Source organism: Sapajus apella, unplaced genomic scaffold (genome assembly GCF_009761245.1).
Source record: "Sapajus apella isolate SASKATOON/1434 unplaced genomic scaffold, GSC_monkey_1.0 scaffold80, whole genome shotgun sequence".
NCBI lineage: Eukaryota > Metazoa > Chordata > Mammalia > Primates > Cebidae > Sapajus > Sapajus apella.
The window spans coordinates 9,507,332-9,531,463 of NW_022437020.1; the positions used below are offsets into that span (position 1 = coordinate 9,507,332).

The 24,132-nt window shown below is 50.0% G+C and overlaps 1 protein-coding gene across 1 annotated transcript in view; it reads right to left on the bottom strand.

Moving 5' to 3' along the window:
- Window positions 1–24,132, bottom strand: part of PCSK6 (proprotein convertase subtilisin/kexin type 6) — a 152,144-nt gene that overhangs the window by 51,068 nt on the left and 76,944 nt on the right. The window contains exons 14-15 of the mRNA XM_032252876.1: window positions 11,783–11,971; window positions 7,665–7,801 (exon numbers count right to left, since the gene is read on the bottom strand). Coding sequence (XP_032108767.1) covers window positions 7,665–7,801; window positions 11,783–11,971 — 326 coding nt within the window. The remainder of the gene's footprint in view (window positions 1–7,664; window positions 7,802–11,782; window positions 11,972–24,132) is intronic.

Below are 24,132 nucleotides of genomic sequence, written 5' to 3' on the forward strand. Positions count from 1 at the left end.
TCTGTGGGCACTGCCTGGGACTTCATTCTACAAAATGAAGAGGACAGTCTCCATCTCCTAGTGGCCTATACTTTCTGTGCTACTAAGATAAAAAAACTGACACTGGGGAGCTCCTGAGAATTTGGGTCTAGGCAGGCCCTTCTTCAAAAGCCGTTTCTTGTTTCTTTCAGCCCAAAATCCCTGTTTGCTCTGTTCAACTCTGGGGCGCTCCTCCAGGTCACTGTTGGCTTTTGGGCCCTCGCGCACGGTACTATTGGTTCCTGAAACCTGACACGTTCCCACCTAGCCTGTGGGCTCATCAGAAGCAGGGACTGTGTCTTGGGGCTCCCTGTGCCCCTGAGCAATGGCACAGCCTCTGGCACATGGCAGGACCTCTGCAAAATGCATGGGAGACATGTCTGTTAGCACACGCAGACCTTCCCATTTTGACATTTCAGGAACACCCAGAAGAGGCGCCATTCACTTGGGGGCTGAAGAGGGCTTATCCTGGATTGACCTGGAAAGCACTGGGCCCAGACACCAACCTGGAAAGGGCCGCTTGGCCTCTGTTTGAGCCCCTCTGGTCCCTTTTGGCCTCACTCCGTCACTCCCTTCCCTCAGCCTGGGAGCATCCAGCTGCCACGCTGAATAACACGCTCAGAGGCTGGCCCTGGAATGAGGTGAGCAGGGCAGGTGGGGGAGGTTCAGCTGCAACTGCAGTGTCCCGAGCGAGGGCCACAGGGATTTCCACTGTGGAGAGATGCTAATGGGACTCAGGCTGGCTCCCACTGTGCTTGGGGAAGATGCACAGAGCCTGTGGGTGACAGCAAGGAGCCCTCCCTCCCCATGCATAGGAGGGAGAGCTTGCCATGCATCAGCCACAGCAGGATGCGCACCTGCACTTGCTGTTTTTGGCAAAGACCATGTTCAGGAGCGGCTCTCTATGGGGTAAAACTTGTGTGGAACGAACTGACCCCAGATGCCCTGCAGGAATGTGCACTCTCTGTGATGACACTGGAGAATGTGTCCCCACCCCCAAATTCCAGTAGGTCACAGAAGGTCAGAGCTAGAAGGTCCCATAAGGTGTTTATTCTGCACCCGTCTCAACTTTTTGAAAGCAAAGATCCAGTTTCTACCCATGCTGAGGGATGGAGATTGGCCTGAGTCAAGACTTAATCTGGGGCCACCCTCAGGAAGTATTCCGGTATCCACTAATCGTGTGTCCTCTGCAGCACAAAGAGCATCTGGTCATGTGGTGGTTACAGATGGTTCCAGCTGACTAATTAATCTGCCAACACCTATTGTGTGTCTATCACACACCCAGCAGCAGGAAGCTTTCGGGCACAGCAGGGCCGGAAGGAAGGAAGGCTAAAGACAGCAAGCTCATCAGTGTTGAGGCCAAGGCCAGAGCTGGTGAGAACCGTGCAGGTAGTGGGCAGGGAGCTGATATGGCAGCATCTGGCTGGGCAGGAAGCAGTGTGGCAGGTACACAGGTGTGCAGGGCCTGTGGTTCCGTGCTGTGCCCTGCTGCAACCCCAAAGCTCACTCAGCACCTATATGCAACAGGCCCCAAACATGAGTTAATCATTGTCATATAAACAGAGCTCCTTCCATCGCCCATTCAGCTTGAAGGGCTGACAATACTACAGATACCTGATGTGCACTTCTAGCCTAGTCTCTCCCCTGACCCCCGAGTACACATCTCCGCCTGGACCTGTTGTAAGCATCTTTGATTTAACCCACCCAAATCCAAGCTCCTGACCTTCTCTCCAGCATCCTCTCCCCCTGCGATGTTCCAGATCTAAACTGGGACTCCATTCTTCTCCTGCACAGGACAAAAACTCTGGAGGCATCCACGCACCTCTCTCCTCTCACAGCCCACATCTGATCCATCTGCAAATCTCTCAACCCTGCTTTCAGAATCTGACTGCTTCGTATACTCCACTGCTGCTGCCCGGTCAGAGTCACCTGCCCCTGACACTGCAGTGACCTCCCAACTGGCCTCCTGCCTCTGTTCCTCACCCCCACTTCCATCTATTCTGACAAGCTGTCAGTCCATTAACACAAAAGCTCAGATCACTTCTCTCCTCTGCCTAAAATCCCTCAGTGGCTTCCCACCAAGTCCCTGTGAAGGCTGACAAAGCCCAGTGCGATCTGGCCCCTGCGCTCTCAATGCCTGACCCTGTCCTGTTCTGCCCCTCTTCCCGCTGCCTGCTGCAGCCTCGGGGGCCTCTCTGCTGTGCCTGGAACACACACCCCAGGCATACCCCTGCCCAGGGGCCTTAGCACCCCTGAGCCCTTTGCTTGGAATGCCCTTTTCCCAGAAGTCTGCAGAGCTCGCCCCCTCATCTTCTTTAAGCTTTCCTCAATGTCCCTTGCCTGAGGCCTTCCCAGGACACCCTGAAATGCCCTTGTCACCCTGCCCTGCTTTATTTTCCTCCTTGGAGCTTCTCATCATCTAATGGACAACAGTTCCCTGCTTGGTGATCCTGTTTGCAGCCTCCTCTGCCTTCTAGAACGTAAGCTTAGCATCTGTTTTGTTCACCGCTCTATCCCAGTGCTTAGAACTTGGTAAATGCTCAATAAATATCTGTTGAGTGAAGGCTGCATTCTTGGAGGGGAAGATTATTCTTTGAATAATCTGATGAATTCCACTTCCTAATGTTTTATTTAAGATTTCTGTATCCCTATTCAAATTTGCCTTGGTTCTTTCTTTTTTTTTTTTTTTTGGCCTATTGATCAATTTCTCTTCACTCTTATTTCCCTCTAGTGATTTGGAAGGTCTGAATCTTGTTTTAAATCTTGGTTATCTCTCTATTATAAGATGATATTCGAGTTTATATGTCTCCATCGATGCTAAGAATAAGACATCATCCGTCACCCCTCCCACTAAATGCAGAATGAGAATCTCAGCAAAGTTTTTTTTTTTTTTTTTTTTTTTTTGAGACGGAGTTTCGCTCTTGTTACCCAGGCTGGAGTGCAATGGCGCGATCTCAGCTCACCGCAACCTCCGCCTCCTGGGTTCAGGCAATTCTCCTGCCTCAGCCTCCTGAGTAGCTGGGATTACAGGCACGCGCCACCATGCCCAGCTGAATTTTTGTATTTTTAATAGAGACGGGGTTTCACCATGTTGACCAGGATGGTCTCGATCTCTTGACCTCGTGATCCACCCACCTCGGCCTCCCAAAGCGCTGGGATTACAGGCTTGAGCCACCGCGCCCGGCCTTTCAGCAAAGTTTTAATCCTCCTCATTCTCATCCCTGCCCGTGTTTCTGTAGAAGGAGTGTGAGGTGGGAGAGTGGGTAGGGCCTCCACCACAGGGATTCAGACAGGACCTCTCCATAGGCCAGGTCTGGGCTGTGGCCACAGGAAGCCCGAGCGAGGGACGGCTGTCCTGGAGGAGGGAGAGGTCTGTGCAAAGGGGGAACGAGGGGAGGTCAGTGATGAGGCGTAGGAAGTGGCTCATGGTGGAGAGGTGCCTGCAGGATGTGCAGGTCAGGGTAAGAGGTGTGGGTTGTGCCCTAAGAGCTGCAGGAGGTCATGAACGAGGTTAGAGGGGCGCATCATCATCTGAATTATATTTTAAATGGATCATTGGATGCTGGGTGGAGAGTGGCTCTAAGCAGCAGGGGTTGAGGCCAGGAGGCCAGTGGAATGAGGAGGGAAGAGATGACAGGGGATTGGGCTGAGGCAGTGGGCAGACTCAGGTATTTTCTGGAGGCAGACGGCGAAGGAGACAAAGAAGAATTGAAGGTTCCCTCCTGGGGTTTGGCCCAGCAATGGAGTGCAAGATGAAGCTATTTACATTAATGTGGAAAACAGGAAAGAGGCAGTTTGGAGCTCTGGCTGAGGTGCACAAGCGCAGAGCCGGTTAGACCTGTGTCCAGAAGCAGGAAGCTGCTGTAGAGCAGGTCTGGGTGCATGAGGGGCAGGGAGAGGCGGCTTTGGGCATCACCTGCAGGTACAAGGTGCTCAGTGTCATGGGGCTGGATGAGATTCCTGGACAGGAACAAAGACAGAGCAGAGGGTTCAGGAGAACGTGCAGAGGTGTGTGTGAGAAGGAGCAGCCAAGGAGAGGCACAAGGAGCAGGATGTGCAGGTCAGGCTAAGAGATTTGGGTTTTGCTCTAAGCGCTGTGGGAGGTCATGGAAGTGGTGAGCAGCCCATCCAGAGGGGGCGGGCTGCCAATGTCACTGTGTGCTGGGCCCTGCTCTGGGTCTCCAGCCTGGCCTGTCTTGCCTGATTTCATTCCACCACAGCACAGTAACATCGGTACTACCCCCATTTTCTAGATAAGACCAACACCTAGCAAGGCTAAGTGACTTTCCAAGGTCACAGGTATTCGTAAGAGGTGGAGCCAGCATCCACCCCCAGGTGGAAGGGCTCCTGGGCCCACAGTCTTAACCACTGTACCCTGTGGTCCCAAAAGCGTGCTTACTTTGTTAGAACCATTGACCTTGGCTTTAACCACCCAGGGAGGACAGAGATGGGACCATCGCTGGGCAGTGTGGAAACAGTGCGGATGGTGTCAAGCCCCAGGTTTTTGGGCTGTGGATGGGAGTGGGCTGGGAGTGAGCTGGTGATAGCCACAGCAGGCAGCTTGTTCTGCCAGCTTTGCCATAAAGGGGAGCAGAGAAGTGGGTGGTAGCTCAGAGGAGAGGCTTCAGTGCACGCATGCTGGCTAACGGGAAGGGGAAAGAGAGGATGCATGAGAAAGACTGCCTGCAGCAGCACAGTTCCATGGGGGACCAGCCGTCCCCTCAAAGCTGCTCTGGGACACGGGTAGGGCTCATTGTATTCTGCTCATGATATAGAGTAAAGATCACAGGTCTAGAGCTGTAAAATGGTGTGCCCAGCTCCCAGGGCTATGCCAGGAGGACACAAGAGCAGTAGCCCAGCCTCCACGTGCTCTCCCGCACGCAGCACCAGCCTCCCAGGCAAGCAGGCTGTGTGGGCTGGCACGAGAACTCCACCTTGTGCCCAGGAAGCAGTGAATGCTTGAGAATGCAGCTGGCTTGAGGAGTCGACCTTGACTTTTAATACTAGGCTGATCTACTTTGGGAAGAAAGCTTTTACATGAAAGAATCTAGGAGCTTCCACTTTTAAAACGTGTACATTTCAGGTCATTTAAAACTTTACATTTTTGTATTTTTAGAATTTGTTATAACACTTTCTTAAAATAGTTATTTACTCTTTTAAAACCAGAAAGAATACAACTTGGGGAGGTAGAAGATTCCTGTAGATGAATTAATGACTTAAAGTCAATTTTTTGTGTAAGGCAATTCAGTGCTCTTCTTTTCTCCTAAAACTGTGTTTTATGGAGAACTGGTAAAGAATCCGGGCAGTGGAAGTTTCTCATGCATCCCCAGGGTGAAGAAGAAGCAGACTGCATCTTCATAGAAAAGGGCACAAGGCGATTGGGTAAGTGGCTCACGCCTGTAATCCGAGCACTTTGGGAGGCCAAGGCGGGTGAATCATGAGGTCAGGCATTCGAGACCAGCCTGGCCAACATGGTGAAACCACATCTCTACTAAAAACACAAAAATTAGCCAGGCATGGTGGCACACACCTGTAATCCCAGCTACTGCAGGAGAATCGCTTGAACTCGGGAGGCGGAGGTTGCAGTGGGCCGAGATCATTGCACCACTCCACTACAGCCTGGGCAACAGAGCGAGACTCCATCTCAATAAATAAAAAATAAAAATAAAAAATAAAGGCACAAGGAACAACAGAACAGTGAAAGCAATCCTTGAGGAAACACACCCATAGAAAAACACACACAGCGTATTCTGTAAATGTTACTATGCATTCAACCCAGGGAAGAAAGAGAGGTGTTTATAGACCTTTGTGGGTAACTACAAAATAAGATGTGCTAATTATTCCATTCCAGTTTTCTTACCTGGTTGTAACCTATTACCTAGATCAGAGTCTCGCACTTAATAAGGATTGGTCAAATAAATGACTGATAATTAAGTAAAAGGAATTAAAAAGGGTATAAGAATTACCAGAGAAATAAACAATCCAAAAGCAAAATTAAGAAAACCATTCCATTTACACTAGCACAAAAATAATAAAATGCTTAGGAACAACTTTCACCAAGGAGGCAAAAGACTTAAATATTGAAAACTACAAAAAACATTACTGAACAAAATTAAGGAAGAGCTAAATAAACAGAAAAATATGTTTATGGACTGGAAGACTTAATATTGTTAACGTGGCAATATTCCCCAAAATGAGCTGCAGATCCAATCTCTATCAAAATTCCAACTACTTTTTAAAAAAGAAATGCACAAACTTATCCTAAAATTCATAAGGAATTACACGGGACCCAAAGTAGCCAAACAACCTTGAAAAGAAAGAACCAAGTTGGAGGACTTGCACTTTCTGATTTCAAACCTTACTACAAAGCAACAGTGATCAAAACAATGTGGTACTGACTCCACGACAGATACACAGACCAATGGACCAGAATTGAGAGTGCAGAAATGAACCTCTTCCCTGTGATCAGCTGATCTGCAACAAGAGTGTCAGGATCACCCACGGGGTAGAAAATGTATTTTCAACAAGTGGTGCTGGGACAAGTGGGTACAAGAGAATGAGTCTGAGCCCCAACCTCACACCATATACAAAAATTAACTTAAAATGGATCAAAGACCTACATGTAAGAGCTAAAACTATAAAACTCTTCAAAGAAACACTGGAGGAACTCTCTGGGACCTTGGGTTAGGCAATGGTTTCTCAAGTGCGACACCAAGAGCACAGGCGACAGAAGAAAAAATAAACTGAATTTCATCAGAATTACAAACTTTTGTGCAAAAGGTGTACCACCATGAAATTGATGAACCACAGACACCACTTCACACCTCCCAGAATGGTTATAATTTTTTAAAAAACAGAGAATAGTAAGTGTTAATGAGAACGTGAAGAAGCTGGTCCTCTCATACATTGCTGGCAGGAATGTAAAACGGTGCAGCCAATGTGGAAAGCAGTTTGGACGTTCCTCGAAACGTTCAACATTGAGTTACCACATGACCTGACAATTCCAATCTTAGGTATACACCCACGAGAAAGAAAAACATAGGTCCACATAGGAACTGGTAGGTGAATCCTCACAGCAGTACTATTTGTAAGAGCTAAAAGGTAGAGGCAACCCAAATGTCCATCACAGGTGAATGAACAGACACAATGTGATCAATCTGTACAATGGGGTATTGTTCAGCCATAAAAGTAATGACGTTCTGATACACACTACAATATGGTGAAGGCTTGAAAACATCATGCTAAGTGAAAGACACAAAAGGCCATGTATTATGTTATTTCATTTACACGACATATCCAGGAGAGGCAAATCCACAGAAATGGTAAGTGGATTAGAGGTCGTCAGGAGCTGGGAGGGGAGGAGGGAATGGGGACAGGCTGCTTCATGGGTTTGGGGTTTCCTTTTGTGAGATGAAAACGCTCTGGAATTAGATAGTGATGATGGTTACACAACATTATGAATAGACTAAAAGCCACTGAACTGTACACTTAAAAATAATTAAAATGGTGAATTTTTTGTTATGGGAATTCTACCTCTACAAAACAAAACAAAGAATTATCGGAAACTCTGTAGTTAAATAAAGGCCCAGAGGTAGTAAGAGGGTTGAGATACAAAAGCTGTCATGAAATTCCCAAGAGCCACTGACCTTGCTTCTCCGGGTTGCGGACCTGGGATGGCATGTCTTGGACTTCCAAGGTCCACTGCCCTTCAGCCTTTTCTCCCCAACAGTGGACCGTCATGAATTCCCAGTTTGTAAACCCTTCATTGGAAAGATCCAGCAATCTGCAATTGGAGATGCAGTGTCAGAAAATGAAGGTGCTGGTATCGAGTGGCCAGGCAGAGGGGCTGGCACAAGGAGGGGCCTCACAGGACTGTAAGATCTGGCTGGAGCATACCCCCAGGTTAGCAGGGTCTGGCCCTCAGCCAACCCGAGAGCAAAGGGCACAGTGAAACATGACCGTCTTTAAGCTCTTACACAGACGATCTCCTCCATCACCCCCTCGAACCTCCCTAACATTCTGAGAGGTAGGCAGGCAGGCAGGCTTCACATAGCCCAGTGAAAGATGTTTACAAGGTCACCAACAAATGCCCCCAGTCCCGACACTTTCCTGCAGAAGGCGGTTGGCTCCTTCTCGCCAAGGAACAGTCTTACAGGGCCTATAACTCCAGTGCCTTGATGCACAAAAGCAGAGAGAGGCACCCCTCCCCTCCACCCGGGGAGCTCACTAAGGACACCTTTTGAAAGTGCTTGTTTGTGGAAGAACGAAATTTCCACGTTTGACTTTGAGCCAGCTGTGTGCACTGTTCTTTGGGAGACTCAAATAAGGAAAGAGAAACAGCTACTCTAGCTGGTGGGGAAAGTGCAGTCCCTTCACCTTCAGGGCTTATGCAGTCTCAACAGTGCATTTGGCAGGGATGAAGATGACAGGTCTGGTTGCTTTCCAGTGGGAGTGAGAGGGATCTGTGTAGAGCCAGGAGGAGGAGGCGGTTCCCTCGCCCCCAGCAGTACCCCCATGCAGGTCCTGATGAGCCTCCCTTGCCCTAAGTTGAAGGCGTTTCCCAGCTGTGCCCTCGTGCCCCCTGGCCTTCCACCTCACACTTGGTTCAAGCAGAAACAGGATGCAACTAATCAACATCCAATCTCTTCCTGCACCCAGTGCCATCGTCAGAAGCGACTCTTTTCTTAGAGGAATCAATTCAAGATTCTTTCCTCTTATTCTTTCTTCATAGTCTCATTTTCTCTCTTGATTTTGGAATAAACATTTTTTTTTAATATGGGGCTCTTTATTGTTCATCAGAAATTGAAATGCCTAAGTTTTGAATGATGTGAGATTCAATTTCCAGTCTGGGGGCTCTCTGAACACTCAATGTAGGAAAATGTTTATCTAGGGAACATTCTTTGCAAAGGAGAAGAGTGGGGTGGGGAGCATCCTCTACTTTAAGAAATGGCAAAGGTCAAGGCTGATTTTCACACTCAATGCCAAGCTGAACTCAACACGCTGGGGACAGAACAAGGATAGGCTGTCTTTTAAGGGCTGAGGTGCTGAGGCACATCAATGGCTTCTTAGTGAAGAAACTGGCAACTTAAAAAAGCTGCCAAATTAAGTAAGATGTGCAGTAGGGAAAGAGGGCATCCATCCTAAAACACAAATTCTTGATATAATCACAAAATCTGACTTGGAAAAAAATCAGAGTCCCAGGACTCCGATGACTGCCAGAGTGATCTCAGGGTAGGTTTTTTGGGGGGTTTTGGTTTTTGAGATGTACTCTGTCACCCAGGCTGGAGTGCAATGACATGACCTCGGCTCACTGAAACCTTCGCCTGCTGGGTTCAAGAGATTCTCTTGCCTCAGCCTCCCAAGTAGCTGGGATTACAGGTGCCCACTACCACACCCAGGTAATTTTTGTATTTTTAGTAGAGACAGGGTTTCACCATGTTGGCCAGCCTGGTCTCAAACTCCTGACCTCAGGTGATCCACCCACTTTGGCCTCCCAAAGTGCTGAGATCACAGGCATGAGAAACCATGGCCAGGCTAGGGTAGTTTTGTAAAATGCTGGATGGCACACGGACAGCACTACTCAGCCAAGAGGTGGCTTCTGATAGGTCTGGTAGGACCTGCTCTCTATTATCAAGGGCTCAACACTGGACAGCAGCAGGAGGAGGAGGGTTTCCAGGGAAGGAAAATGGTGCCCTGGGGGAGGAGGGGAGGGGAGGCTGAGGTTCCAGACGATTCTTGTGGGTCAGGCGGCCAGACATAAGCAGGACATGAAGGGCGCCAGGGACAATGCCAAACATTTTTATCTACACTGTCACACTCAACTCTTACAGCAGTCCTAACGTTTACAGATGAGCGAAGTGACATTTTCAGAGGTGAAGAATAAAGAGAGGCAAAGTGACCAGCTCCTGGGAGACCAGCCAGGAGTGGAAGAGCAGGGTGTGAGCCGAGTCCCCAGGGTCACTGCCGCCCGCCTGCCTGCTACCTGCTGCCCCAGCCTCTTAGCCTCACCACAGGCTCTTGGTTAACCCAGACTATCACCTGGGCCTGCACCCAGCTCTGCCTCTGAGTGAGGGTTCACAAACTTGGGTGCCACTGGGTGTGCAGCTGGGGCGAATGGAGAGTCCTTGCTGGCCTCAGGGCTGGTGCCAGCATGGAAAACATGGAAACACACTCGCCCACCTGCTCAGCTTCAGCCCAGCACACGCAGGAGCATGGGCCTGGTGTCGGATAGCTTCCAACTTTCCAAGAAATGCTAGAAATGGAGACTTTAAAAATCTCTAACTTTTAAAATAGTTTTGAAAATAAAATAAAACACACCACTGGGAGCAACACAGCATCAGGCTGCCCGCTGACACCAGAACTGCTCATGGCCATGTGGCCGCCCACGGGCAGTCAGAGCACGGCCGGGCCTCCCTGCAGGGGGGAGCTGTGCCTCTGTGGTGCTTGTGCTATGAAAGCAGAATGTGGGATGGGCTGAGTTTGGTGCCAGGGTCTGCCTCAGGGTTGATTCCAGGGCACCAAGGGCAAAGCTGGTGTCAGGCCCACTGCCTGCTGCCACCACCCCAGCTTGTCTACTGCGGAGAGACCAGGCTGCTGGGCAGTGGAGTGGAGCGCACAGCACAGGCCCCATTCCTCCGGACAATGGCCCTGTCTGCCTTGCATTGCTGCTGAGTCAATTACTCTGTCTCATACAAAGTTGGGCGGTGGGGGAAAAGGGGAAGGTTAAGCAAAGGGCAACCCCCAACTTCCTCCTGGTCCCATCTGAGAGCCTTTGCTAGCCCCTGTTTCTGAATCTCTACAGCTCCCTATAACCCACACAAGGGCCACAGACTCAGGCAGGTCACCAAAGGAGTCAAGTGGGCCCAGAGTGAGCAAATGGGGATGGGGACCACACCCCAGTAGACAGAGCCGGCCTGGGCTTGGGGGGCTTCCTGCAGGCAATACGGGCATGGTGCCAGTTCTGGTTTTTGAGAGAAGCTGGAAATGCCGATTTGTCCATGAAATCTCTTTTCTCTCTCTACCTCTTAGCTAGAAAGAGACAAAAAGGTACCAGAATACTCTGGCCCCTCTAAGTTCCAAAAAACACCTTCATTCTAATTACCTATAAGTCATATATTTGCATTCATGTATTTCCCCCTGTTTCAAAGTTTGTTAAAGAAACAACTCCATAGCCTCCCACAAACCATGCACAAAGCTTTAGAATTTCCAGCCCCTGAATGCAAGAGAAGGTGGCAGAGAGCAGCCTGGGAGCCCCTTCCCCACACGCCATCTGAGCCTGTCTGTCTTCCTGGGATAGGCCCCTGCGGGCGCAGGTTCTGCAGGGCAGCCCACAACTGGTGGGAGGGCTGGCAGGGGAATAAACAATGCTCCCTGCCGTACACACGCAAGATCCAAAGGCCAATTGAATAGGATAAAAATGACCTTCAATGCACTTCTAAGCAATGAAGGCATAGCCAGAATTCCACAAATCCCTCCACCAAACAACCAAACAAAATGAAACAACAACTCTTTTGTCATTTCTTCCTGAAAAGGAAAGATTTCCAGGACCTGTTGGAAGGCAAGGTTTAGGGAGCAACTTTTAAGGTTTGTAGGGCCTACATGTGAGGGTCTCCAAGAGAAAGGAAGCTGCCAGTAGAACCAGTGGGAGCTCCCACGTGCCAGGGCGCCTTGCAGAGACACTGTGGGCCCAAGACTGGACTGAAGCTCTTGTGCAGTGTAAATCTCGGTGAGCCCCAGCCCCCATCCCACACCTGCCTCGTCTTACCTCTTTGCCAAAAGTTGAGATTTGGTTCCCGAGGGAGAAATCAGGTAGATCTGGAGGTCTCCTCGGCGCGGATGTGAGATGGAGATGCGAACCACCACGTGCTCCAGGTAGACCACCCGCTGGTCCGAGTGGTCCGCGCAGGCGCTGGTCAGGGCCGTGGTCCGTAGCACCTGCACTAAGGGGATACTCCTGCAGAAGGAGGGTGGGCTCAGCACTTGGCATCGAAATCACGAAGTCTCGCCCACACAGAGGGCGAAGGGCTCCAGCACCCATCTGCTCTGTCCCCACTGCAGCCTCAGGGCCCTGGGGTCCCCAGGGAGCCGCAGCAGCCTCTGAATGTCTCACATGGATGCCCCACTGTGAGTTGTATCACTTGTCCTGAAGATGTTTATGCCTCTGGAATTTGCTTAGAGATTTAAAAGATGGCTTCGGCCAGGCACAGTGGCTGACACCTGTAATCCCAGCACTTTGGGAGGCTGAGGTGGGCAGATCACCTGAGGTCAGGAGTTCAAGACCAGCCTGGCCAACATGGCGAAATCCCGTCTGTACAAAAAATATAAAAATTAGCTGGGTATGGTGGTTGGCGCCTGTAATCCCAGCTACCCAGAAGGCTGAGGCAGGAGAATCACTTGAACCCGGGAGACAGAGGTTGCAGTGAGCCGACATCGCACCACTGCACTCCAGCCTGGGTGACAGAGCAAGACTCCACCTCAAAAACAAAATAAAATAAGATAAGATAAGATAAAATAAAAACGATGGGTTGTTGGCAGCCGCAGGTGAATGTCCCCAGGGATGGGCACCCTTCCGTCACCAGAAGGCAGCTTCTCCTCAGTGGCATTTGGCCAGCTCATTTCTCAGTTGCCCTAGTGTGACCTCTAAGGTGACAAGGACACTAAAAGGCCAGACCTTACCACGTTGCAATATGTGCATGTAAGAAACCTGTCCTTGGACCCCCTACATATATGAAAATAATTAAATGTTTTAACAAACAAAAAAATGTTTAAAAATCCCACTACTTTGTTTCAAAGACTCCATTGAAAATAGAAGTCACAATGCTGAGTAACAGCAATAGCAAACATTTCCCGAGCTGACTGTGCACTGGGCATAATGCACTGGCCTGAGAATTTCCAAGGATTAACCCATTTAATCCAGAGGGAAATTAAGGATGGCACCTAAGGTTCAGCTAATCGGGGGAGGAGCTGGGAGTCATGGCCCCAGAGCCCACTGCCTCTGCCTCCAGGCCTCGTTGCCTCGCACAGAAGCTTGTGTGGACCCACAGTCAAGGACACAGCTCAGAGTCTGCCCTCTCATGCTGGTTGAGGGTGCTAAGCTCATGTGCTCCCAACTCTCCTGCAGAAAGCTGGGGTCCCCTTGCCTTCCCGCCCTGTGATGGAAATGGACGATGGTTCCCTTTACACACTCAGGGCAGCTTTACCATATGGGATAGAGTCTGAGGATAAAAACAAAGCCTCAATCATTCAAGACTGGTTTCTCCCAGAATTTTCTGATACTCCCCAGATCAAGCAGACACAAAATCTGTACCCAAAGGCTGCTCCTGCATCCAGGCTGGACCATCCCACTGATTCTAGGCCACCAGGGTTCACGCCTCCTTGAACTCGAGCCCCCCACCCCAGTGGCCTGCAGCTGAAGAAGGATAGCACTCTTTGGTGCAGGTCTACCGCCACCCAGCAGCACATTAATAATTCCCCACCACACGACTGGCGCTCGGCTTATTATGGGGAGCGCTTTTCCCATTATGCCTGGATTCTCCTCCCGGGAGGCACAAGGCGTTCTGCTCAGAGCCTCTCAGGAATTACATCTCTTGGCTCTACTGGGCCTGAGTCATAAAAAACAATCAAAACAATTATAAACAGTGATGTAATTCCCTCAGAAACTCTGTAAATATTTGAAAACATGCTTTGCATGCACCATAAATTGACTGAGATGCTGACTTCCTTCATTGCCTTCTCCCAAGTTTTACTGCTGGGTATTTACTGGTCAGCAGCCCCCACTGCGGCAGATGCAGAACATAACAGAAGGCTCTGGGGAGTTCCAGGCCCTGCGGGGCGCACATGTATCTCCAGGTGAGTGTCCCCCCATCCCCCACCCTCACCCCACACTTGGAATGCAAGGTGGGTGTGTTGGGCCAACATGGTGAAATGGAGGTGGAGAAACACCTACGCCAGCAGAGTTACTCAGTGCCTCCCGGGGCTTCAAAACGCGGCTCCCAGTCACGACCCCAAGAACCAGGAATAACCCTACCCTCTCACACTTCAACAATTTTCCAGGGCTGAACAGCAAGATCAAGGGGAAACAGAAACAGAAGCCTGAACCAAGTTTAAGACACCGTCCCCACATCCAACCAGCAGCTCATTGGCAGGGGAAGCGATCAATGTGCTCTAGAAATAGACCTGGAATCCTTGCTAAGAAACCTTAATCTCACTGATAAAGCACAGGGATGAAGAACGGGAGCAGGGTAAAAGACAACCAAGCCCCGCCCCTCACCTGCGGCCCCGCCCCTCACCTGCCGCCCCGCCCCTCACCTGCCGCCCCGCCCTACCCACAGAGTAAACACCTAGAAAAAAAATCTCAGAGTATCAAAGTCTCTTGCGTCTGACATTTTTACTCCTGCTAAGTAAAGGACTCCCACTGCTGGGTAGGGAAGGCTGGGTTGGGTGAGATCCTCCTGGGTGGGATCCTCTGGCAGCCCGGCTGTTGCTGCCTGCAGGGAGGCTGGCTGGGGGTGGGAGCACCCAGCTTCTCCAGGCGTTACTGGCCTCCCTTGGTTTGGTTTTCAAAGGCAAGCCCTCACCCTCACCTGGAGGGTGAGCCGAGCCGCCTGGTGGAACAAGGCTAACAATTAGTTTTTATGTGAAATCTCTTAACTGCTGGACCGCTCAGTTGCAGGCCTCCGGGACTCCTCATTCCTGAGCCTTGTGCAGCGCGGGAGACCAGCACAGCCACTGCGGGAGGGCGCTGCCACCTTCCTGACACGCAGTTAGCGCCTCACACATTTTACTTCTGCGGCTGCTACTGAAACCATTAACCTAACATCCCAAATTAGAGTGCTTTCATTAAGAAGAGAAACAAAAGAGGAGGCTTCAAAATGATTCAGGGTAGTTTTGTTCACGTTTCTCTGTATTTCAGATAGAAACTCCGGGAAGAAGACAAGGAAGCCACCTAACAAAAGTCATCACGTTAAAAAACTAACTCCAAGACAGAAAGTAGAACGGTCAATGAAAAAAACAGAAGTTATTCTCCATCCTACAGTTATTTCTAAGGTAACACTGAAAATGTAAGTCGACTGTCAAGTGATTTATTTTTTAGGTTAAACAATGTGCAGAGATGATCGCTGTCACATGAATACAGCTAAACTGTACTTTAATGATGGAAATTGATGTAGAAAGATTTTTACAGTTCCCAAAGTAACTGAAAAGTGTCTTCTGCTATGAACTCCTGAGATCCTGGTCTGTGTACATAAAGCCATCTGACTAGGATCCTAAAAGGTTCCAAGGGGTTAAATGATCCCACAACACCCGCCTGCAGGCTGAGCGCTGTTTAAGCCAGGGAGACTCCCAGACTTGGAAAAGCTCTCTAATGACAGCAAATGCCACGTGCCGAGGAGCTACCTTTCAGCAGTAATTACTATGGTACTTCAGATGTTCTCCATTCATTCCACATGCTCGGCAACAGCTCCCTCCTCCTGAGGAGGTAAAAGCCCACCAACAGCACCCATCCTGTCGACTTCCTAGAAACCCCAGGGCACAGATACGTTGGCCTCCTCCTATTTTTTTTCCAATGCATAATACTATCTAATAGCAAAAATAAGTATTTTCAAGTAAGCGAGTGGCAGGGGAAGCAAGAAGGCAGGCTGTGGGCGGAACCCTTCCACCTCCAGGAGCCTCCAGCTCCCCACTTTTCCTGTTCTGCCTGGGAAGCTACTCCAAGTCAGTATTTCTCGCTCCCTCCTTGAAGTCCTCTCTCCAGCTTGGCTTCCTGGGCCAACCCGAATCCTTGCGAAAAGCATTTGCAGGACTGGGCCCACTTCCTCACTGGGCCCATGACTGTTCCTGGGCCATGTTGAGAGACCCTCCAGAATCAGGTGGCAGCAATGTCCTCCCAGCTGCTGTGCTGGCACCTGGCTTGGGGAGGGGAGGCTGAAGAGCTGGGGCCCATTACAGCAGCAGGTGACCCAGGAAACCTTTTCACAGACCCGCTAACAGGAGTGAGTGGAGTGGCAGGGGTTAATTGGGACAGATTGTTAAATGAAGCAATAGGAAAACCAGCAGATCTGTAGGAGGGCATGGTGTGCCTGCGTGAGGGTGGCAGGAGGCTTCTGAGTCACTTCTGAGACCTGTGTTCCAGGATGCATGCTCTCAACAAGATGGCCTTTGGGCTCTGAGGTGGGCTGCTTCGTTCATCTATGGGCATCCCTATTCATATGAATTAAGACTGAGAATTTTCCTAAGATGAAATTACTTTTTTTTGAGATGGAATCTCACTCTGTTACCCAGGCTGGAGGGCAGTGGTGCTATCTCAGCTCACTGCAACCTCTGCATCCCAGGTTCGAGCGATTCTCCTGCCTCAGCCTCCCGAGTAGCTGGGATTACAGGCACACGCCACCACGTCCGACCAATTTGTTTATTTGTAATAAGAGACGGGGTTTCACCATATTGGCCAGGCTGGTCTCAGACTTCTGACCTCAGGTGATGTATCCACCTCAACCTCCCAAAGTGCTGGGATTACAGGCATGAGCCGCTGTGTCCGGCCGAAATTACTTTTGATGATCAAACCATAGCATATCACTTAGGCGAGAAATAAAATTCAACTAAAAAAAAAAAGCTAATCTAGTCCATTAACTTAGACAATGCTGTCCACAATTAATTGGGCCATAAGGTGCTTTAATATATAATGCTTAAATTTATAGCACACTTTTTCTTCTGTGTTAAATGAGGGAACTGAATTAGCTGGCTTTAAAGATGACTTCCAATTCTAACAGTCTACGATTCAACCTGAAGGGGAGTAAAAAGGACAATAAAATACGCAGTCAGTCCTCATTATTGACAGACGCTGCATTTGCATATTCATCTAGTGGCTAACATTTATTTCTATCCCCCAAACCAACACCTGTGGCACTTGGTGTCATGTGCAGGAGATGTGCGCAGAGGGTTAAGATACGAGTCCCCCAGTGAGCACACTCCCAGGAGAGGTCAAACAAGGCAACACCGCCTGTGGATGCAGCTCTCATGCCATAAACAAGCGCCCATTTCTGGCCAGGTGTGGTGGCTCATGCCTGTAGTCCCAGCACTATGAGAGGCCAAGGTGGGCAGATCACTTGAGGTCAGGAGTTCGAGACCAGCCTGGCCAACATGGTGAAAGCCTATCTCTATTAAAAATACAAAGATTAGCCGGGTATGGTGGCGTGTGCCTGTAATCCCAGCTACTCGGGAGACTGAGGCAGGAGCATTGTTTGAACCTGGGAGGCAGCAGTTGCAGTGAGCTGAGATTGTGCCACAGCACTCCAGGCTGGGCGACAGAGCAAGACTGTCTCAAAAAAAACCAAGTGTCTGTTTCACAGTGTATTTAGTGCCACATTTTTCACATTTTTGTGCTGTTTTTTTTGTCTTTTAGAGACAGGGTTTCGCTCTGCCACCCAGGCTGGAGTGCAGTGGTGTGATCCTAGCTCACTGGAGTTGAATTCCTGGGCTCAAGCGCTCCTCCCACCTCAGCCTCCCAAGTAGCTGGGACTATAAGTGTGAACCACGATGCCTGCCTCTGTGCTTTTCTGTTGGTGAATTCACTGTTTAAAATGGCCCCAAGTGCAGTGCTGAAGCACTGTCTAGTGTCTCTAAGTATGAGAAGGCTGAGATGTGCCTTATGGAGAAAACACATGTGTTAGACAATGTGTTTTCACACAATTTTTCCAGCAATGAGCACTAGTGCCGTCAGCTGTGAATCTTAAGTTAATGAACCCATCATCTATGTTAAATAAGCTGTCTTTAAACATACACATAAAACAAGGTCTGTATTGATAGGCTGGCAAAAATGTTGTGACCAGAGGCTCGCAGGAACTTAACCCTGTGTCTCTCCTAGGAACAATGCTTCAGGGTTTGCTAATTCAGTGCTCGTGGTGACTTTGTAGAACAGTGCCATGAATAGCAAGAATCAACTGTATTCAAATTCAAATCCTAATTTTAGAACTAAGTAGCCTTTACAATTTGGGGAAAATAAGTTTGCTTCAGAACTAAAGCCAGGAAGGAGAAAGGCTGCAGGAACACAGGCCGCTGGTTAAGTTTGCTTGCACCTGCAAGGGGTACCAGGAGGCAGGACAAACGGGGTGGGCCCAGTATGGTGACCCCGGGGTAGGACCGCACAGCGCCCCACAAGGCTTCTGAGGATGCCCAGGCATACTCTCAATAACAACAGCACAAGAGAAGAAACCAGAAGTAAGGGCCTCCTGCGGTACCCAGGTATGCGCAGAGGTCAGATGCCCTGGAGGGAGAGGCTGGGTATGGTGAGAAGGGATGGGAGAGTGGCAGAAATCCGCATAATCCTGAGACAGCCCAAAGAGAGGAAGGGCTTTTAGCTTCCTAAAAAGATGCCAAACCAGGCCTGATGCTTGTGCACAGCGGGGAGCGGGGTGGGCCTGTGTCTGATCTGCACAGACACTCCGTCAGGCTACTGGGGTCCTGGCCTCACCTGTTTGCCCAGCTGACCTGCTGCAGATGAGCCACCAGCAGCTGTGCTCTTTGGCACTGGCACCTGGCCAGGGCTGGAGGACCCTCTAGGCAGCCAGGATCAGGGTATTTTATATCATCCCTGGAGGCGGTGTCCCCAGCCAGCAGGAGACACGGAGGCCAAGGAGGTAAGGTCTATTTAGCAGGTGGGCAGGTTGCTCTACTCGGCTCAGTACCGCCTGAGTTCCTGCCTAGAGGGGCAGGGTGAACTCTGGAGACAAGCAGCGTGCAGGAGCCGCTCAACCCCGCAGCACCCCAACTCTGGGCCTGAGTTCTTCACTCCTTTGTGCCTCCATTTCTTCCTCTATAAAATCGGGATAAAGATAGTACCCTAGCCTCGTAGGTTTGCTGGGGAATTCAGTGTAAAGTGCTCAGAGCAATGCCTGGCATAGAGTAAGTGCCTTTATAATCACATTCCTTTATCTATCCCCCGCAGCCGTATGTCTTTATAAATAGAGTTGTTTTAAAACGACCACCCTACGCAGTCTAGTTTAACGAAATTCCAGCAAAGTAGGTGATATGTGGATAATCCAAAGGTAATTCCTGAACATCTATAAAAAGATGATCTGCTCTGCATATAATCCTTGATAGTCAACGCAACACACTGGCTTTTGGGTGTGAGGTATCCTGTGTGGATGTGTGAGAGAGTTCTTTTAGACAGGCCAAGCTAAACTGTAAGCTCTGTCTGCACAGCAGCCTTCCAAACCAGCAAAAATGAAAGACGTGCAGGGAGGTTTTACTGCTTCGTGTTGGTTTAAAGACCCTGTTGTTGCAGTCTCCCCAGCATTGAGGTGGGAGTCACGCATATCACAAACTGTTTCCCAGGAGCCTGGATTTTCAAAGCAGCAAGAGAACTACTGGCTAGAAAAATCAAGAGGCAAACAGGATGTTTAATAGCTGGGCCTCTATTTCATTCATTGTAATAACACTAAGCTTAATTTTCTTTTCACTTGAAGGAAAGCTATACAAATATCAACTTTATCCTTCTTTTATTATTATTTTTTTAGATGGGGTTTCACTCTTGTTGCCCAGGCTGGAGTGCAGTGGTGCAATCTTGGCTCACCATAACCTCCACTTCCCGGGTTCAAGCGATTCTCCTGCCTCAGCCTCCCGAGTAGCTGGGATTATAGGCATGCAGCACCACACCCAGCTAATTTTGTATTTTTAGTAGAGATGGGATCTCTCCATGTTTTTAGGCCGGTCTTGAACTCCCGACCTCAGATGATCCACCTGCCTTGGCCTCCCAAAGTGCTGGGGTTACAGGCATGAGCCACCACACCCAGCTTATCCTTCTATTTAATACACACAGATTTTAAAATCATTTTCACAGGCAGATGTCACTGGTTATGATCCTATTCACCTTTGTTTAATTGAAACAGGTTCTAAACAGATGGAAACCATTTGTGCCCAGGCGTAGGTCAACATGCCCCTGGTCTACGAATCTGATGATCACAGCAGAGGCCCCGGCACAGCTCACACCCTCATCTGGTGCCATCCTGGAGGACTCTAGCAAGTCACTCTCTTTGGCTATCAGTAGCTGTCATTCAGTTCAAGTGACTTCCTCTCGCTTCTGCATTTAGATTTAGCACTTCCTGAAAGCTGCCCATGATGGGCCCTGCCCCATGTGGGCTCCTGGAGAGGTGGCTCAGACACCACCACCTCGCTTCTGGGGCTCAGTCTGTTCTGGGGCAAGGAGAACACCAGGCAGCAAAGAGACTGCCAGCACGATATGGTGGTGCCTCGGAGCAGGGGCCTGGCTCCCTGATCCTCACCCAGACCCAGCCCTCCCTGAGGTCCCCTCTCTCCTGATTTTCTCTACCCTTCCAGGGACTTCTTACCTTTCCGGTGGATCTAGACAGAGACAGGCTTAAACCCCACAGTCCCCAAATGTGCAGCGTCCAGAAATGCCAGCATATAACTTTGGGTCCCCTTTTGGCTAGTCCTTTTTACACAATGGATGGCCTTGTTTCAAGTGACAGAGCTGCCTCCTGAAGGGGACTGGCATCATGGTCCCAGCTCCTTCCTCTGCAGACCTCCCTGTGCTGTGCTGGTGGCCTTTCTGTGCCTTTTGGCCTGAGCATGACTCGGGGGCAGGCAGTGGCTGTGATGCCAGCCACTGGGGCAGTGTTGGAGACAGCAGCTCAGCAGGGGAACACCACGGGGGACGAGGCATGAATACTGTGCAGTCATTCGCGGTGCTGGATGCAATGGTAGTTTACGAGCACAGGCTGGGTGCACAAGAGGGACGTGCAGAAGTGGGGGCTCATTTGACTCCTTCTGTCAGTCGCTGTCATGAGGACAGACTCCCTGAACCATGACCATATCCCAGCCCAGGGCTGGGGGTGGAGAGAGGTGCTGGGGATCTTCATTTCTGCCCCTGCACGTGACCAGAGGGGTGGGCGTATTAACACCCCAGCCCCTCGCCCCATTACCATAGGCCTGGCAGGTGTGGATACCTGATTCATCTAGAGGGCTCCTATACTTAACATCCAGTGAACACGGTTATTTGACCTGTGGTCACGGCAGGGTAGCATTCTCTCCTGTTCAAGAGGAAAGACAGTGACCATATCCATGCAGTGCACACGGCCCCACACGGGACGGATGGATAGAAGAGCACACACGCTCTCTCTGTCCTCCCTCTCGCTCTGCTCTTCACCACAGGAAGCAGCTGAGGACCGGTTCGGGACATTCAGAAAATCCTAGGATTCCACCACGGGAGGAAGAAACCAGGATGAGGCCAACAGAGTAGACAGCTGGACCCAGAAATGCGCATGGAGAGGGGGCAGCTAGAACAAGACGGGACAATGCTGTGGGATTGTCCTTTCATTTTCAGCCACGTGATCCTAGCAGCTGGGAACCCTGATGGGGACAAGGTGCAGAGCCGTGGGGATAGTAGCAGCTCAGGTGCAGATGACCCCAACAGGCGGGCAGGCATGCAGGCTCGGTGGCACAGCTGGCTGGAGCTCCCAGCCAGGAGGGGAGGCCCAGTGGAGGGCGGGAGGCATGGAACTCCACTTGGTAACACCACTGTCTCTGGAGGCCCTTATGTCCTCTGTGATAACCACGTTACAGAGTTGAGCAAGCGGTTTGATAAGCAAGTGGTGCGAGACGGTAGGCTGGCTGAATATTCCAGAAAGAGTCAGAAACCGCTTAAGGTAAAGATGACTTTTCTTTAGAAACAGAAGTCTGATTCTTCTCCTCTCTTGGAGTTTTGAGGGCCCTTACTTTCCTCAAAGGACAGGAACAATGTCACACTGTTATGTGACGGTGGGTCCCCTCAACCTGCGCTGTCTAGACTCCGTGTGCTTTCACTTAGAAAACAAAATAAAATAAAAATAAAAACAACCATTCGCCACCTAGGCACCACTCTGCCATCTTAAAACGATTTCTGGCAGGAGAAGAATGCTTCATTCAGGAGCGGCCCTGATGGAGACACCAGCCGAGGCGCCAGGGCAGAGGGCAGCCCCCGGGGTCAGGAACCAGACCCAGGAGCCTGCCTCCCTCACCTAGCCTCTGAGGGTCCAGGCTGCAGGCATTTCCCAACAAACTGAGACAGAGAAAGCAAAACCTCCTTTATCTCAAAGATTCTCCCACTTCTTTTCAATTTGACAGTCTAAGGCTCCTCAGGGAAATTGACGCCTTAAGAAGTCAAGACTGAGGCTTACTGGGTGGCTGGCCAACCGGTCAGGCCTGGAGTGATCACTCAGCGGTCAGGTGCAATTAGCCACGGAGAAAAAGGTAAGTTTTCAAAAGATCACTGCTCGGCCAACACACACTCTCCGCATTCCTACCATACACAAGGCTTCCACCAGAAACATTTTTTCTCAACATTCTGTAGCAGAAGAGTTTACAAAGAGTAGAGGCATATTCAAAGGAGAGGCAAACTAAAGGGAGTGATCTGTATTTGTTGATAAAGCAAAATACCACTTTTAATCATCGCATCATATTTCTTTTTCAAACACGTTTTCCGAAGGGAACAAGCAGTTACGGGAAAATCGCACTCCATTCTCTATCAGATGTAAGGCCCAGAGAAAACACTGTTCTCCTTAAAAGAACCTCTGTGACAGCAGAATGCGGTGGTGTGTGCCTGTCGTCCCAGCATCTCGGGAGGCTGAGGCTGGAGGATCGCTTGAGCCCAGGAGTTCTGGGCTGTAGTGCGCTATGCCGATCGGGTGTCCGCACTAAGTTCGGCATCAATATGGTGACCTCCCGGGAGCAGGGGACCACCAGGTTGCCTAAGGAGGGGTGAACCGGCCCAGGTCGGAAACGGAGCAGGTCAAAACTCCTGTGCTGATAAGCAGTGAGATTGCGCCTGTGAATAGCCACTGCACTCCAGCCTGGGCAACATAGCGAGACCCTGTCTCTTAAAAAAAAAAAAAAAAGGAGAATAATCTGATTTCCTCCCTTAGCAAGGTAGGGTTCTTGCTTTCTGATTTACTTTATGGCTGATTTTTTTTTTTTTTTTTTTTTTTTTTGAGATGGAGTCTCACTTTATTGCCCCAGGCTGGAGTGCAGTGGTATGATCTCAGCTCACTGCAATCTCTGCCACCCCGGTTCAAGCAATTCTCCTGCCTCAGCCTCCCGAGTAGCTGGGATTACAAGCACCTGCCACCCTGCCTGGCTAATTTTTGTATTTTTAGTAGAGACGGGATTTTACCATCTTGGCCAGGTTGGTCTTGAACTCCTGACCTCATGATCCACCCACCTCAGCCTCCCAAAGTGCTGAGATTACAGGCATGACCACCGCGCCCAGCTGGATGATTTTTTAAAAAAACAAAAATTTTGGCCAGGCACAGTGGCTCATGCCTGTAATCCCGGCACTTTGGGAAGCTGAGGCGGGTGGATCACCTGAGGTCAGGAGTTTGAGACTGGCCCGGCCAACATGGCAAAATTAGCCAAGTGTGGTGGCGGGTTCCTGTAATCCCAGCTACTCGGGAGGCTGAGGCAAGGGGATGGCTTGAACCTGGGAGGTGGAGGTTGCAGTGAGCTAAGGTCATGCCACTGTACTCCAGCCTGGGCAACAAGAGCAAAACCTGGTCTCAAATAAATAAGAAAATAAATAAAAATTTCAATGAACAAACATAATGGATTTAGAAAAACTTAATCCAAAGATCAGTGCTGGGTGTGGCCTGCTCATGGGACAGAGAAGAAGCCAGGGCCCTGTAGCACACTGCTTAAGCCTTGTTAAAAAATCCCAGTGCTTAGGCCTGAAGAAGGTTGTACAGGGCCAGATAAAAGCCACACAAAGCTGCTATGTACTGTGAATAACAAGCAGTGCCCCGCATCCCACAACAGAGAAGGGGCTGACCCGCCACTCTGGGTCAGGCCAGGTGGAGTCACACTGCAGGCTCACAGGGCAGGCAGGCTGGGCTGGGGTCCAGCGCCAACCTCTAGCAGGTGGAGAGAGAAAGGACATTGCAGCTGCTCCTCAGGTCACCCTTCTGGAAGGAGCGGCTCCCTGGCTCGTTCTGATATGCTAAACATGGGTAAGAATTTCCAGGACTAGGCTAAGCAGGTCAGGCTGAGGAACTGACCCCCTATCACAGGGCAATCCGCTACAAAAGGGAAAGAGGCCTCAAAACACTGGTGGATTAAGAAGTGATTCCTGTTGGG